At 47.1% G+C, this 15,258-nt stretch overlaps 1 protein-coding gene and 1 pseudogene across 1 annotated transcript; one reads left to right on the forward strand and one right to left on the reverse strand.

Moving 5' to 3' along the window:
* Positions 1–1,522: 1,522 nt before the first annotated feature.
* Positions 1,523–2,983, forward strand: KCNE5 (potassium voltage-gated channel subfamily E regulatory subunit 5). Its single transcript, XM_019426833.2, has one exon. The coding sequence runs from the start codon at positions 1,662–1,664 to the stop codon at positions 2,073–2,075; it is 414 nt and encodes a 137-aa protein (XP_019282378.2). The 5' UTR covers positions 1,523–1,661; the 3' UTR covers positions 2,076–2,983.
* Positions 2,493–8,460, reverse strand: LOC128773771 (40S ribosomal protein S6-like; annotated as a pseudogene).
* Between the last annotated feature and the right edge of the window lie 6,798 nt (positions 8,461–15,258).

Below are 15,258 nucleotides of genomic sequence, written 5' to 3' on the forward strand. Positions count from 1 at the left end.
GGTATGTCCTCTGGCATTAGTCATGCCAAATCCCTTTAACAATTGTTCCCTCAGCCACTCTGAGGTGAGGACACTGAGGAAAGGTGGTTAGGAGGGAGTCAGTGGTCAGGGCCACATGGAATGTTTCTGAGTCCTGCAGAAGCTGGTAAGAACGGCTCTGTTTGAGACCCTGGATATAGTGCCCTGGGGTGCCAACCTCACCCCAACACACAGAAGACTGCAATCCCTGAAGGATGGCTGGGGCAGAGGCACATGAAAACTCTCACTCTCTCTTTCTCTCTCTCTCTCTCTCTCTCTTTCTCTCTTTTAAACCTTCCTTTTTAAACCCGTGGCTCCTGCAGACTGAATGGTCCCTGGACCGAAAAGTCTTGAGTGGGCAGCTTGATTTTCAAGGTGTGCATAAGGGCATATCCTTTTTTTCATTCATTCTATTCTCACTGGACAACCAGATCTGATCAGCACTACCTCCTGTGTTTTTCTACTCACTGCCTACAAACTAATCCTTTGAGCATGCTTCTTTTGTGAAGCCCAGACCTTTTGTAGTTTAACATACTGTGGTCTCATCATTTGTCTTAGTGCCTTGTTTTCCCCTAAAAGAAAATACCCTCTGGGGAAAATATGGCTGCCCCACAAGCCCGCAGGGCCTAGACCTGTTACCAAGCCCTGGGGAGGCACAGGGCTGGGTGCTGACCTAACTGGATGTACAGGCGGCAGGTGCACATATTTTCTAGAACTTGCACTTTTCAGATCCTGAGACGTCTAGAGAGTTTAGTCAATGGGCCTTCTTACGGTCTGTGTTCCTTTTAATGGAAGAGCTTGGTTTCATTTCTGGGAAGAGGGCTTGCCAGAGGGAAACAGGGTCATATCATGGATAGTATAGTCACATGCTAAGATGTATAGGCCTCTCTAAACACGTGATAGGAGGTCAGAGCAGGGGTACTTCCAAGGAGGCTCCTATATTGTCAGAAACCTTTCTGGAAGGCCAAGGGGTCGTCCTCTGCTTCAGTCACCAAATCCATCCTGAGCATCTTCAGAATAACACGCTCTCTCCTCCGGGCGCGGGGGACGGAATTAGGGCTGGAAAGATAGGCCAAGGTCCTGGTCTATGGGAGCAGACGCCATCAGATGCGCGGGAGCCGTCTGGCCTGCCCCCGTTGCGGCAGAGCTGACGGAACCCTGGGGCATGGCTTGCCTTGGGGGGCCAGATGCTGTCTCTGGGCCAAAGCCGGGCCTGCAAGGCAGGTGGCCAGAACTTGGAAGGAATTCTCTTCCGCAGCCCAGGGTCCAGGCTTGGCCCCAGCAAGCCGCCCCGCCAGCCTCTGCCGCCTGGGGCCTCGCGCATTCCGCGCCCCCGCCCCTCCGCGCCTCTCCGGGCCTCGCCCCCTCCCTTGTCCCCTTCTCCTCCCTCCACCAGCTGTCCCCTTTCCCCAGAGCGCCGAGACAGCCGGAGCCTGGGAAGAGGCGGCCTCGGGCCGGAGGGGGCGTGGTGGGGAAGGGGAGGAGGGCGGGGGTGAGGGGATAAGGAGGCCCGCGCGGCCCGCGCCCCCAGCCACTGCCCGCCCGGGAGCCCGGGTGCCGCCGCCGCCTCCCGCTCGCTTCCCCTCGCCCAGGGGGGAAAGGTCAGCAGCGTCCTGGAGCCGCCGTGTCACTCCCCGACAGCCATGAACTGCAGCGAGAGCCAGCGGCTGCGCACCCTCCTCAGCCGCCTGCTGCTCGAGCTGCACCACCGGGGCAACGCCAGCGGCCTGGGCGCCGGCCCCGGCCCGAGCATGGGTATGGGGGTCGGGCCCGACCCGTTCGTGGGCCGCGAGGCGACCAGCGCCAAGGGCGACGACGCCTATCTCTACATCCTGCTCATCATGATCTTCTACGCCTGCCTGGCCGGGGGCCTCATCCTGGCCTACACCCGCTCCCGCAAGCTCGTCGAGGCCAAGGACGAGCCGGCCCAGGCCTCCGCGGCGCACGAGTGGGCCGACGCCGACGCCGAGACTGCGGCCGGCTCTCCGGCCCAGGGCCGCCGCCAGCTTGCCCCCGGGGCGCCGCCCGCCCCGGCCCAGGGCGCCGAGGGGGTCTAGAACCGCGGCCCCGTTTGCTCTCTCGCGCGCGCCCTCCTGGTCTCCCGCGTCCCCGGGCGCGGCGCCCGCCTTCTCCTTTCCTCCCCTTCCAGGTGCCGCCTCACCTGAGGCCCAGACGGGGAGAGGCCCGCAGACCTCGTCTGACAGGCCCTGGAAGGAGCACCACCCTACCCACCCCCCAGACCGCTTTTTCCCTCTTAACCCTCCCACCCGGCCACCCCATGCCTACACCCCTACCCCGCACACCCAACTGCACTAAACTGCCTCTGCTCTCTTGTCTTCAGACAGCCCTGACACCATGCTCCAGCCCCCTGGGAACTGAATCCAACACGTCCAGCACTTGGCATTGAAGCGAAGCAATGAAGTCTATCAGAACTCTGGGCCGTCTAAGCTTCTCCAGCGGCTGCCAGGGGCTGCTCACTCCACGGAGCCAGCGGGCTTGCCCTCGCTGCCAGGCGGGCGGCGGCAGTTCCAGCTTCCTGTTGCCTTAGGGACCGAGACAAAGAAAAATGAAGAGACCCCAGACATCTTTCCCCTCCCTCCCTCTTGCAGCAGGGAGCTAGCAGGACACTAGGACCAGTCTGTGGGCTAGAATGGACTTCATGGGGACTGAAGGGGGAGGGAAGCTGCAAGGGGAGGGGAAGATCTATGACCCTAACTGTATGCCTTTCTTGCATCCCGCTGTCATCCCAAAAGTAACTGGCCTGATTTTTAGCAGCGTGGCCATCTTCTGGTGTGGGTAACCGTCCCTGGGTGTGTCACCTCCATACCTCCAAATGCCTCCCCTGTATCGATTCAGTTGCCATTGCAGCTGTGTGTTTCATGTATGGAACAGGAGGCTCAGACGTTTCCCTCCCCTGTAACCTGGGGATTATCAGAGGCAGGTAATAAAGGTTGTTTAAGCAATAGCCTAAGACTCTTCTCTCAACAATCCCAGCCTTGAGACCCAGTACTATACAGAAAAGGAATCTTTTTGCTTTTGAAAACGATGTTTAGATTTGAGGGTTGGATTGTTGCAATATTTAGATCTATATATTCAATTCCAATACCACAGATGTGATTGTGGGTGAAGAAAAGGTTGATATGGTTAAATGGGTTTTATTTTTTTTCAGCTGTTTCAAAAGTTGTAACTGCTTTCTTCTCTTTTTTTTTTTTTCCCTTTAATTCTGAACCACTTTGAAATACCACGGTGCTAAGTAAGGGTTTCCCACTTAAGTAGTTTTTCAGGATACACTTAAAAAAGTCTTTTCATACCCATCCCTATTAACTATTATCAAAGGTAAGTTTTAGAAGCCACCTTTGTAAGTCTTTAAAAAAAAATTGTTTATTTATTTTTGAGACAGAGACAGAGCATGAACAGGGGAGGGGCAGAGAGAGAGGGAGACAGAATCCGAAGCAGGCTCCAGGCTCCGAGCTGTCAGCACAGAGCCCAACGCAGGGCTTGAACTCACAGACCGTGAGATCATGACCTGAGCCGAAGTCGGGAACTTAACCGACTGAGCCACCCAGGTGCCCCTCCACCTTTGTAAGTCTTAATCATGTGGCTTATTAAAAGAGAAAAATCCATCAAATGCTGTACATCTCAAGTCAGAGGGACAATGCTTCAACTAAGCCATCTTAGCCAATGATGGGTAAAGCTACAGGTGCATGTTCATTGGTTTATTCTCCTTGTCTCAAGAAGTGATCAGAACTTGCCTGCTTAGGGCTTAAATGCTTATACTGATGGTGGCTGTTGGGTTTCATCAAACACAGATAAAAATCACCTTTTAGCATCAAGCCAACTTGTTTAAACACAGCTTAAGGAAGCTGTGACAGCAAGGCAAGCATATTATGGGGCACTTAAATGAGTTGATAGTACATAAACCTCATTCAAGGCATTGGTTTTGACCTTGTAGCCCATCTGGTATTTTACTGGAGCTATTAATAAGTTAAATGAACTTACTTTCATTTCCAGGATCCACTCCTTGAAGATAGATTGGCCTTGCCCCATTGGCTGATCTCTAGTTTTGTTTCAGCGTTAAGGCTGTGCAAGTGGGGGCCAGGGGTTAGGCAGAAGTCCAAGACAATGACAGGAAGAGAGGGGATGCTGTGAGAGCCATCATGGCGGCCAGGGTGGGATGTACAGGGAGGGCACAGATACCCAGCTATGCTAGGGGCATGTGAGAGGAACAATCCCCAGTCATGTATTTCAAGTACAACCATGACCATCATTTTTCTTGCATAAATGGGGACACAAGGTTGTTCTGACAATGAAGTGTAATCACTGGTTAGGTGTTGACAAATCGGTACCATTTTTCATAGACATTAAACATCTTGCCAAGATGTATATATAAAGGAAGCTGGGAGCCACTGGGACGATGCCCATAATTAACATTAATTGCCAGCTGTGGGCAAACAAATCCCACTGCAAAAATATTTCTGTTTTTAAAAATATTATTTTTTTAAATGATGATTACAGTACCTGTGAAGAACACGTAGCAAGAGGAGTGACAGAACTCTCCCAGTGAGAAAAGTGACCTGGCCCCGGGAGAGCAATTTGCTCTACTGTCTGGTCACTTTTTCCAAATACATTCAGGGTTGAGACTGTGTCCCAGAGAGTAAAGTTTCCCAGAAGCCTGGGCACTCGAATCTCTACCGGCCAATGGGGGTGTCAACAGCATGGAAGGGATCATATTGTGGTCGGCAAAAGACAGAAGAAAGGACAACCAGGGCTTGGCAGAAAGGACAACCTGAATAGCCTGAGCTGACTGTACAAGTTGGGAAAATGTTAGCCTTCTCCTGAATGTGATTCTAATAAATTGGAGTGACTTCTTTTATCAACCCACCCGGCAAGTCTATTTCTTCTGTGTAAGCAGATCCTGTTTTAGGTCAGGTCAGATCGTTGCTCCATAACAATAATGAAGAAAGACCCATGCTTCCTTAATTGTAACTCGAGGCTTCCAACAGAGCACGACTAGGAGATGTTTTGAGTTCCGATGTCTGGAAGTGCTCATTGACAGCGCAAAAATAAACGGAAACTTTTCTTCCATTATGCACATAGTTCTGTGTTGTCGACTGATTGACTTTTCTAGAGGGATATAAATGGGGTCTTTCATTAGTTTGTAATTACCATCTTCTCCTTTTCAATTTGCCATCTCTTTTGGAAAGCAAGGATCTGCACATGATTTGTACCAACAAAGAGAAAAGGGACTGGGCAGCTTTCCAAACTATCTTGCCTGATGGCTAAAGCAAATGTCCCACAGTGTGGTGGAGAGCACAGGACCAGAATCAGAAGGACTGAGGCCCAGCCCTGGCTTTGCCAATTAGATGGCTTCATTTCTCAGAAAGAGCTGCTTAACCTTCCTGGGCCTGTCTCCACAGCTGTGGGGATTTGAGGATCAAGTAAGATCATGTATGGGAAAAAGCTAGACCTATAACAGCTATCGAAGCATAAGGCGTTAAGTTTATATTTTCCCTTTCCTTCCTTGGGGCAGTCAGTGCCTTTGGATAGTTGTGTGGGTGGAAGGTGGGGCAGGGGAGAAAAAATTCTCCACCATGTACCGTCTGCTCTTATTGCTCAAAGAAGAGGATTGTAGGGACTTGGCCACTGGTTCCTAAATTTCTCAGCCGATCTCCCCCATTCTCAGAATCTTGGATGACTAGGGATCTGTGCATAACTGTCTCCCCATCCTATTCATTCCCTTTACTCATAGGCCCACAGTGCCCTCTTTAAAAAAGAAATGCGACAATTAATACTGTGTATTTTCAGGGTTCCACCAAGACTGGAATGTAGACCTTGAAGACAACAGGTCAAGGACTGAGAGAGGGCAGAAGAGAAGAGAAGGAAGGGAAGGAATCACAGGCTTCATGAGGGAGCTAGGAGGAAGAGCAATCTAGAATGTTCTATGAAGGTAAGGGAGCATGACTGAGGACCACCAGGGTGAATGGGTTATGGTGGTCAATGGCCAACCCTAGGTGAACTTGAATCACCTATCAAAGTGGCTTTGGGAGAAGAAGCTGGATGAGAAGTCACTTTTCAACCCCTATTGTTACTTACCACAACCTACAGCCTACGCAGGAAGACAGTGATTAAAGCAACTCTTCCTTCTGTGCTAGACCTCAGAGCATAGTACATGAGGCATACCAAGCTCTCAGAGAAGGCAGCCTCTGTCTTTTGGCAATCTGTCCCTGGTGTTTGTCTATGACCTCTTTCTCTTGGCCAAATGTTTGGCATATTCTTTCTTTAGCCTCTTCCTTATTTGTCTTAGTACACTGTTTCTTCAGAATAGTACACCCATATTCATGTTGCAGGATACATGGCATACCGAGACACTGAAGTTTGCACACTTAGGTCCTAGGTGACCCCACCAGTCCCTCAATCAGCTATGTTTTGATGGAGGGCAGGGTCTTGGTAAAAACTGTGACCTGGGCCTCCTCCTCTGAAGAGAATACACTCAGAGCAGACAGGGAGATACCTCAGTTACATTTTTTAAAAATTGTGGTAAAATATACATAAGGTAGGGGCACCTGAGTGGCTCAGTCCAGTAAGCGTCTGACTTCGGCTCAGGTCATTATTTCCCAGTTCGTGGGTTCGAGCCCCACATCAGGCTCCATGCTGACAGTGCAGAGCCTGCTTGGGATTCTCTCTCTCTCTTCTCTCTGTCCCTCCCCTGCTCTTGCACTCTCTCTGTGTCTCTCTCAAAATAAGTAGACATTAAAAAAAGATTTTATAATAGATCACTCAGGACAAGATAAAGGTGAAGCCCAAGGAAAGAATCCCTAGTTGTGGATTTTGTTGAAATCGGAAAAGGGCAATATCTTGAAATGTTTATGTGTGTTGCAGAAGGTGCTTGGGGGAGGGCTATACGGTACTTCCCACGGCGTCTCAAGCCACATCCTCCTCTTACTGCCAGATGCTCTCAGAACCCTGGGGAAGACTAGGGTGGTCAGTAGGGAGCCACTAGGTGGCTTCTACTGTGAATTTGCTGAATTCCCACATACCTGACCCACAAGATGTCCATTCATGAAAATACCTCAGGTCCCTGAGGAAACAGGGGGCCTCCCTTTGGCTCTTCTAGGATCTCAGTGTGATCTAGCAGGGAGGGGTTGCAGCTCCAGCAGGCCTGGAAGAGAAAGAATGGAGACAAGAGGCACGCTAATTTCACTCCTTTTCTCACGCACAGCTTCTCTGGGGGCACTGTGGTCAGGACCAGCCCTTGGCAAAACTATGGGATTGGTATTTATCTTATATTGTCCCTTCCTGTTCCACGTGTCATCATCACTTGCCATGCCAGTCCTCCAAAACTGTTCCTTCCCTGCTGCCAAGGGCTAATGATATTCATTTATGTCTAATCTGCTATTCATCTCAGTGATGATCCAAAGAATCATCTTTTTTTAAAATTTTTATTTATTTTGAGAGAGAGAGAGAGAGAGAGCACAAGGTGGGGAGGGGCAGAGAGAGAGAATACGAGGGAGAAAAAGAAAATCCCACGTAGGCTCCGTGCTGTCAGCACAGAACCTGACGCGGGGCTCGAACCCACAAATCACCATGAGATCAAGACCTGAGCTGAAATCAAGAGCCAGACACCTAACCAACTGAGCCACCCAGGTGCCCCAAGAATCATCTGTTTTGAGGTCTGATCTTATTTGTTACGCTTAGAAAATCTCCATTTCGACTGACCCCAATCTCAGGGGAAGGAGCTCTCCAAGAAGATAGCCCCCATCTCTTGGCAATCTGTTCCTGGCATTTTTCTTTGGCCTCTTTCATTCCCTTGGCCAAAAGCTTAGTATATTCTGTGGCCTCTTCCTTCCCCTGCTAAGTATGCTGTCTCTTCAGAGTAGTATAGTGACATCTGTGTTGTAGGACATGTGAGGTCCCAAGACGTTAAATCTTGCACATTTTGCACATTTCAGTCCTAGGGTTCGTAGCTTCTTTGTTTAGGGGCTTTCTTACAACATATTGGTGGACCATTATCTTCTTTAGATTTAAAAGTTTGTGGATTCTGCTAGATTTGTGGAGCCCCTGGCAATGAAGCACAGTAGCACCAGTGAGTCCAGGAATATCCGTCTCCTCCTTTTATTTTTATAATAACCAAGATGAGAACGCTGAGATTGGCACCCACGATTCAACCCCACGTAGATTTGTGCCTTCTTCCTCCAGTCCTCCTTGGTGTGTAACAGGGATGCCCTTTTCCTAGTGGATGGACATGGCCATGGGGTTAGACACCCTGCTTTATGGAGAAACCTCGTTTGTCATCCCTACCACTGATTAGGACCATGTAACCCTTCCATTCTCCACCCAGATTGTCAGCGGCCATGAGCTTCTCATACAATGTAGGAAGTTTGTGTTCATTGTCAACTTGAGTTCCTGGCAGCCAGGGTCTGGGAAAGGGATGTTCAACTTCATCTTGAAGCAGCTGACCATTTCCAAGTTGCCATGAAAAAAGGGGGAAATGCATCGTTAATGGTGGCTTTCAGACACTTGTGAGGGTGAAAGGTATGAAAAGGGGCTTGTCCTAGACTCCCAAATCTGAGATGGGTAAGGCCGCTCTGGCAGTCCCACAATTGTCATAAGCTCAAGAACAGCACTTTGGCTTTTTTAAAATTTATCCCCACTACTTCTGGAGGTATTTGGAAGATTCAACCTTCAGCCATCTAGAAGGGCACCTGAATTTCCATGGGAATTTCCTAGGGTGGAGGGTGGGATGGGGATGGGAGTAACTGGGATGGGCAGAAAGGGAGAGAAGCCCTTGGCCTGCTCCCAAGTTAGACCTCTGTCTATTGGAAGGCTAACTTAACAAACAGGACACTGGAAAGGAATGTTTGAAAAGAATGACGGAAGAAATAGTAGGACAGAGTCCCCGAGGGCTTGTAAGGATGGAATTCCTATCATTTTCATGCCATCTTTTCTATACATCTGTCCCCAACTCTGGCCGTAGACAAATGAGAAGTCCTACTTGGAGAAGGTTGCTCTGGAATCAGCTGGGTTAGTCTCCATCTCTTGTCCCAAGTAACTGGCACCATCCCTCAGAAGTATGGGCTTTCCCTGTAGCAAGTTTAAGGACTGGTCAGTTCAAGAGCTCCCACCTTTTCACATTCTCCATCATCCACTAATGCAGAATAGTGTAGTGCATACAACATGGGCTCTAGAGCCAGACTACCTGGGTAGCATGAGGAATGTTGCTTAACCTTCTCTGAGCCTCCTTTCCCCCCTCTGTTAAATGGATGTAAGAAATAGCACCTACCTCCCGGGGTTGTGGTGGAGATTGTGTAGCTTACATAGTGTCTGGTTCATGGTAAAGGTTCGGTAATGGTAGCTTCCAATCTTGCCCCAATCCACTGCAGCAGGTTGTCACGTACACCGCAGCAACGAAACGGCTTTGTCATGGTCACTAATGACCGGCATGTTGCCAATTCCCAGTTCTCATTTCTATGACTACTCAGCAGCATTTTGTTTAAAGTAGACGCCACACCCAGCATGGAGCCCAATTCGTAGCTTGAACTCATGACCCAGAGATCAAACCTGAGCTGAGATCCAGAGTCGGAGGCTGAACCAGCTGAGCCATCCAGGTGCCCCTACTCAGCAGCATTTAATGCTCATTTCTTGAACCTTTCTTTTGACTTCTTAACTCCTCAATCTCTTGGTTTGACTCCTTCTTCACCAGTCTTTTTCTTCTTAGTCTCTTTTGCTGCTTCCTGCTGCTGTTGAATTGCCCGGGGTTCTATCCTGGGACCTCTTCTCTTCTCCATCTATTCTCTCTCCCTTGGTGATGTTGACTAGTCCCAACATGCAAAACATCTTCTTCGTATATAAATACCATCTTAACAATGTTGATCCCAAATATATATATTTTTTTAACTCCTGAATCCCCTACTCTGAGCTCTGGACTTGCATATCAGACTGCCTACTTAACATCTCTACTTGGGCATCCAAACTTGTCTCAAAGTTAACATATCCAAATCAGAGTTTTTTTGAATCCCTCCCCCCACCCAAATTTGCTGGTAACTGATCATTGTTTAGAAGCTAGCCTGGTGCTCATAGGTTGGCCATGTTATTCTCATGTTGGACATGAAACATCTCCCAGAATGCCAACATCAGATTAGTTTAATGACAAGACATGTCTCCGCAATCATGATGAAGTGAGACAAAACAAGACCACTGTGTAGTGTTATCTAGGTACAGACAAAAACAAGGTTGTGGTGAAACTCACAAATACCAAACATCCTCCTTTCCCACCTAATTTGAGTGGCTGATACTTCTCTCCCCCTTATAGCTTTAGTCTTCCTTCATTCTAGATAAGTATTATCAAGATACCCAGTCACAGAATTACTGTCCCTTCCGAATAGCATCCAATCCAGAGAAAACCCTCACTTCCTTGGACCTTCCCCCAAATCACCTAAGATGAGCTCCAATCCAATAATAAGTGTTTTCTAAAACCTCTTACTGAGACACCCAGGGTTCCCTGTGGTATGAATCCTCCCTTGTTGCCATGAGTCATAAACCAAATTTGTTCAACTACAGATTTGTTCCTGGTGGTCTATGGCTTTGCTGTATTAATCTTCCCCATTGTTTTTTTGTTTTGTTTTGTTTTGTTTTGTTTTGTTTTGTTTTGGTAAATGGTACTACCATTATTTATCCAGTTGCTTAGGTTAAAACAGGAGTCATACTGATTCTGCATTTTCCCTCACCCTTCCACATTTAATTTAGGATCTAAGTCCTTTCATCAGTACTTCCCAAAGGAATTCTACATGTAACCACTTCTCATGATCTCCACTTCTACCACCCTAGTCTACACCCACATTGTTTCTTACCTGGATTAGTATAACACTTTCTAACTGGTCTTCTTGCCTTTACCCTTGACCCCCTGCAGTTAGTTCTTCACTCAACAGCCAGAGCAGTGTTAAAGCACAAAGCGGATCGTGTCTCATCTCTACCTAAGGTCCTCCATTGGCCTACCCACACAATTAGAATACAATCCCAACTCCTTCCCATGGTATACAAGACTTCTCTAAACCTTATCTCCTGATACCCTTCCGTCTTGCTCACTAAACTCAAGTTACAGTAATCTTTCTGCTGTTCCTTGGACACATCAAGCTCATTCCTGCCTCGGAGCCTTTGCATGTGCTGTTTCTCTGCATGGAATGTTCTTCCTCCATATCTTCTCATGGCTGTTTCCTTCTCATCATTCAAGTCTCAGCTCAAATGCCATTTCCCCAGAGGCCTTCCTTGATCATCCTATCTATAGTTGCTCCTTTCTCCCAGCCCCCACCCTATTCTCTATCCCATTACCTTGTTTATTTTAACCTCACAGTATGAAGCACTGTCTAAAAATACCATGTTTGTTTACTTACTATTTTATTATCAGTCTCTCCCATTTAGGCTGTACGTTACATGAAGGCAGGGATTTTTTTCAGGCCAATTATAAAATTTTTTGAGTATTTTTATAACTTTGGAGGGAGTATAACTAACATTAAAAAGTACACACACTTAAAATATATAATGTGATTGATTTTGACATACATATACACCGGTAAAATCATCACCAAAATCAAGTTAACAAACAGAACCTATCCATCACCACCAAAAATTTCCCTTGATTCTTTGTGCCTTCTTCCTACTGGTCCAGCCAATCAATGAACTGATTTTTGTCACTATTGGCTAATTTGCATTTTCTAGAATTCTATATGAATGTAATCATGCAGTATGCATTTCCTTTACTCAGCTTCCTGATTTAGACACTCACTTATGTTGTTGCATGTATTAATAGTTTGTTTCTCCTTATTACTCAGTAATTGTAGGGCAAAGTTTGTTTTTCCATTCACCTGTTGAAGGATATCAGGTTCTTTCCAGTTTTTCGAAATGAATGAACTAAGCTTCTATGAACATTTGTGTGCAAGTCTTTGTGTGGATATATGTTGAATGCAGGGATTTTGTGTCTGGTTTTTACAATATCTCCCATGCCAGGGACTTGCATGATATTTACATATTATGTGGTAGTTAAATATCTGTTGAATGAATAAGTGAGCCTTCTTTTTCAGCCCAGGTTCATGGACATTTCCACTACTTCTGTGCCCACCCTAGAATCCTTCACCACCCTGACTTTTGTCTGATTCCTGCCTTTCCAATCTGCAGCCCTGGGTGACCCCTTGAAGGTGACTGTTTCCATGGTTGGCTTGTTGGAGAAACTCTACTCATTGGGTTCACTGCCAATGCATGCTCTCTACCCTAAGCTGGCCCCTCTGGCTGTTCAACAATCCGTTCATTCCTCGCTTGCTGACTCCCTATCACATTCCCTACAGCAGCTGCTCCAAACTTCCTGCCCTCTCCTCAAGCCCCCAGCCCCAGCCCTCCCCCTCATTCTCAGGAGATGACTTCACCTCCTTCATTACTGAAAAGATTGAGGCCAAATGACAGAAGCTTCTTCAGCTTCCATCCGACCCATCTGCACACAGCCATCTCAAGCTCTTCCGACTCTCAGGAAGACATGCTCCTTCACTTTGCCAAGGTTAAGCTCTCTGACCATGTGCTTGATCCTAGCCCCAACTATAATGATTTTAACAATGACAACAACACCCAAAAAAAAATGTACTTAGCTCTCGATATGGACCACACACTGGGCTAAGCAACGAGAAAACAACTCTAATTATTGAAAAACTATGTTTTTAACATGCATCATTTCTTTTTTTTTCCTAAGCTGAAAAACCCATTACTTTTTTTTTTACACTAAAGTATTGCAAACACTAAGCACTTGGCATATGTTGCCTAATTCAATCTCCACAGCCATAGTAGCATAGTTCACAGTAGCATAGTACTAGTTTTTACAAAAACAGCAGAGACTGGTGAACAGACACATTAAGCAACTTCCTTTGGGTCATATGGCTAGTAAATGGGGGAACTGGGATTTGAACTAAGATCAAAATCCAGAGCTATCTCTTTCCTTCTTTCCTCTCTCTCTCTCTCTTGCTTTCTTTTTCCTTGAAGTTCAGAGGGTTCTCTTAATCCCTACTCTGTAGTTCATGGCCTATTAGCACCCTCGGTCACAATATACAGAAACTATAGGAAAACATGAAGGATCTTGCCAGACTAAGCAGTATGATCTTCATCCTGTGGGCAGAGATTCCTAAACTTTAAGGAAGCACACCGTGGGGTGCTTCTTAATAGCGCATGTTCCGAGAATCCACCCTCATATCTACTGGATCAGTGCCTTTGGGGGTAGGCAAAAGTAGAAACATCCAAGACCACTTAGGAGGCTCCGGTGGTATTCCAGTGGCCCAGACTATGGTGGTAGCTGTGGAAGTGGAGATATATATATATATATATATATATATATATATATATGTATATATTTACTGTGGTAAAATACACATGAAAGAGAATCTACCATTTCATCTGTTTTAAAGTGTGCAATTCAGCAGCATTTATTCCCTTCACGGTGTTCAACCATCACCATGATCAATTTCAGAACATTTACATAATGGTCTGAACAGAACATTTACATAGCCCAGATGGGAGAATCTGAAAAGGAAGAACTGGCAGAGCTGTGTAATCAATGGAATATCGATGGGGAAATGGAAAGGATGGTTTGGATGGCATACTGATTGGGACAGTGGCGATCCCCAACAGAGATGACTAAATAAAAAGTGGGATCTTGCACAGGTAGAAATGAAGGAGACATGGAAGAAATTGTGGACATGGTGAGTTTCTTAGCGACCTTCAGGGTGGAGATATAATGCACCCAGTTGCAGTGGATCTGGAGTACAGATGGGAGTTAGAGCCTGGGGGCCCAGACTATATAATAGCAAACATTTGCATGAGGCTTACTACTTGTCAGGCACTGGACTAGTGCACTATGTACCGGATCTCAAGTAATCCTCATTTTACAGAGGAGCACACAGGGGTACAGAGTTATTAGCATGTGACAGAGAGGAGACTGGAACTCATGCAGACTGACTTTAGGGTCGGTGCCATTCTGCTGTGCTGCCTCTCTCAGAGGCCATTCCATCTACAGAGGGATAATACTTGAATCCAGGAAGGTAGGGGCAAGGCTGAGGACAGAGCCTTAAGGAAAACCTACACCTATGGGGGGAAGGGGAAGGTGTAAGAGGAATCCACTGAAGGAGACAGAGAAGAAGAGATCAGGCAGGTAACAGGAAAATGGGGTGAAATCTCAGAGGCCAAAGGAGAGGAGAGTTTTAAGGAGGGAGTGTCTGATCCTGCAGATATATTGCAACTGAAGGGCTGCGAAAGAGCCATTGGATTTGCTGATTATTGTCACCGATCACATTCCAGATGGCTGGTCAGTGGGGAACAGTGTTAAGGAGCGATTTGGCGGTAGGAACAGAAGGCAGCTAGGGTACACTCTTCTTTTGAGAGTCTTGGAAATAAAGCAAATGATAAAGCTTTGGAAGGAGTCGGTGCAGCATCTTGGATCATGCAGACAGATCAGACTCCTGTCCTGCCACTTACTTGCTGAGGGACCTTGAGTAAGTGATTTAGCTCCCTGGAGCCTCAGTTTCCTCATGGTAATAACAGGGCCTACCTGTAATAACTGGGTAAGATAAGTGAGAAGATGCATGTAAAAAGGCACATCGATTAGCGATTGTTACTAGTTGCTCGATAAAAGCCAATGAACCTAGTTTAGTGATTTTGAGTATCTAGGAAATTCTGCTATCCGGCCTTGTCAGGGTCTTTGAGATCAGGGATGACCAGACTGGAGTTGCTAACTGCTGTCAGTAGAAGGCCCTTTGGGGGTCACCTCAGACTGGAGTCAAGTCGTGGGGGTTAAACTTAAATTATAGCAGTTTGAAATAGATGGCTCTTCAACCCATTACTTCCTGTACAGTGAAATGGGTACAGCTTGTGTGAATTCTGTCTGTGAGTGACTGGGTAGAAAGCCAGAACTTTGGAGGGGAAATGAATGACTTATTGCAGACCATCCTCTGGCCTGGTTTTTCTGAGCACCCAAGGGAGCAAAGAAATCTGAAGGCATCTTGGCATTAGGTGCTTAGGGAGATTTGCCCACTTGCAAGATGGGAAACTCTCTCTCTCTCCTCCATAAACCCCACACAAATATCATGTCCTTTTAAAAGAGAATATGGGGGCATCTGGGTGGCTCAGTCGGTTAAGCATCTGACTCTTGGTTTCGGCCCAGGACATGATCTCCCCGTTCGTGAGTTTGAGCCCCACCTTGGGCTCTGTGCTGAC

Source organism: Panthera pardus, unplaced genomic scaffold (genome assembly GCF_024362965.1).
Source record: "Panthera pardus isolate Hobbes unplaced genomic scaffold, ASM2436296v1 HiC_scaffold_27, whole genome shotgun sequence".
NCBI lineage: Eukaryota > Metazoa > Chordata > Mammalia > Carnivora > Felidae > Panthera > Panthera pardus.

What these genes read in the sequence shown, in the direction of transcription:
- KCNE5 (XM_019426833.2), top strand. Translation starts at nt 1,662, where the DNA reads ATGAACTGCAGCGAGAGCCAGCGGCTGCGCACCCTCCTCAGCCGCCTG.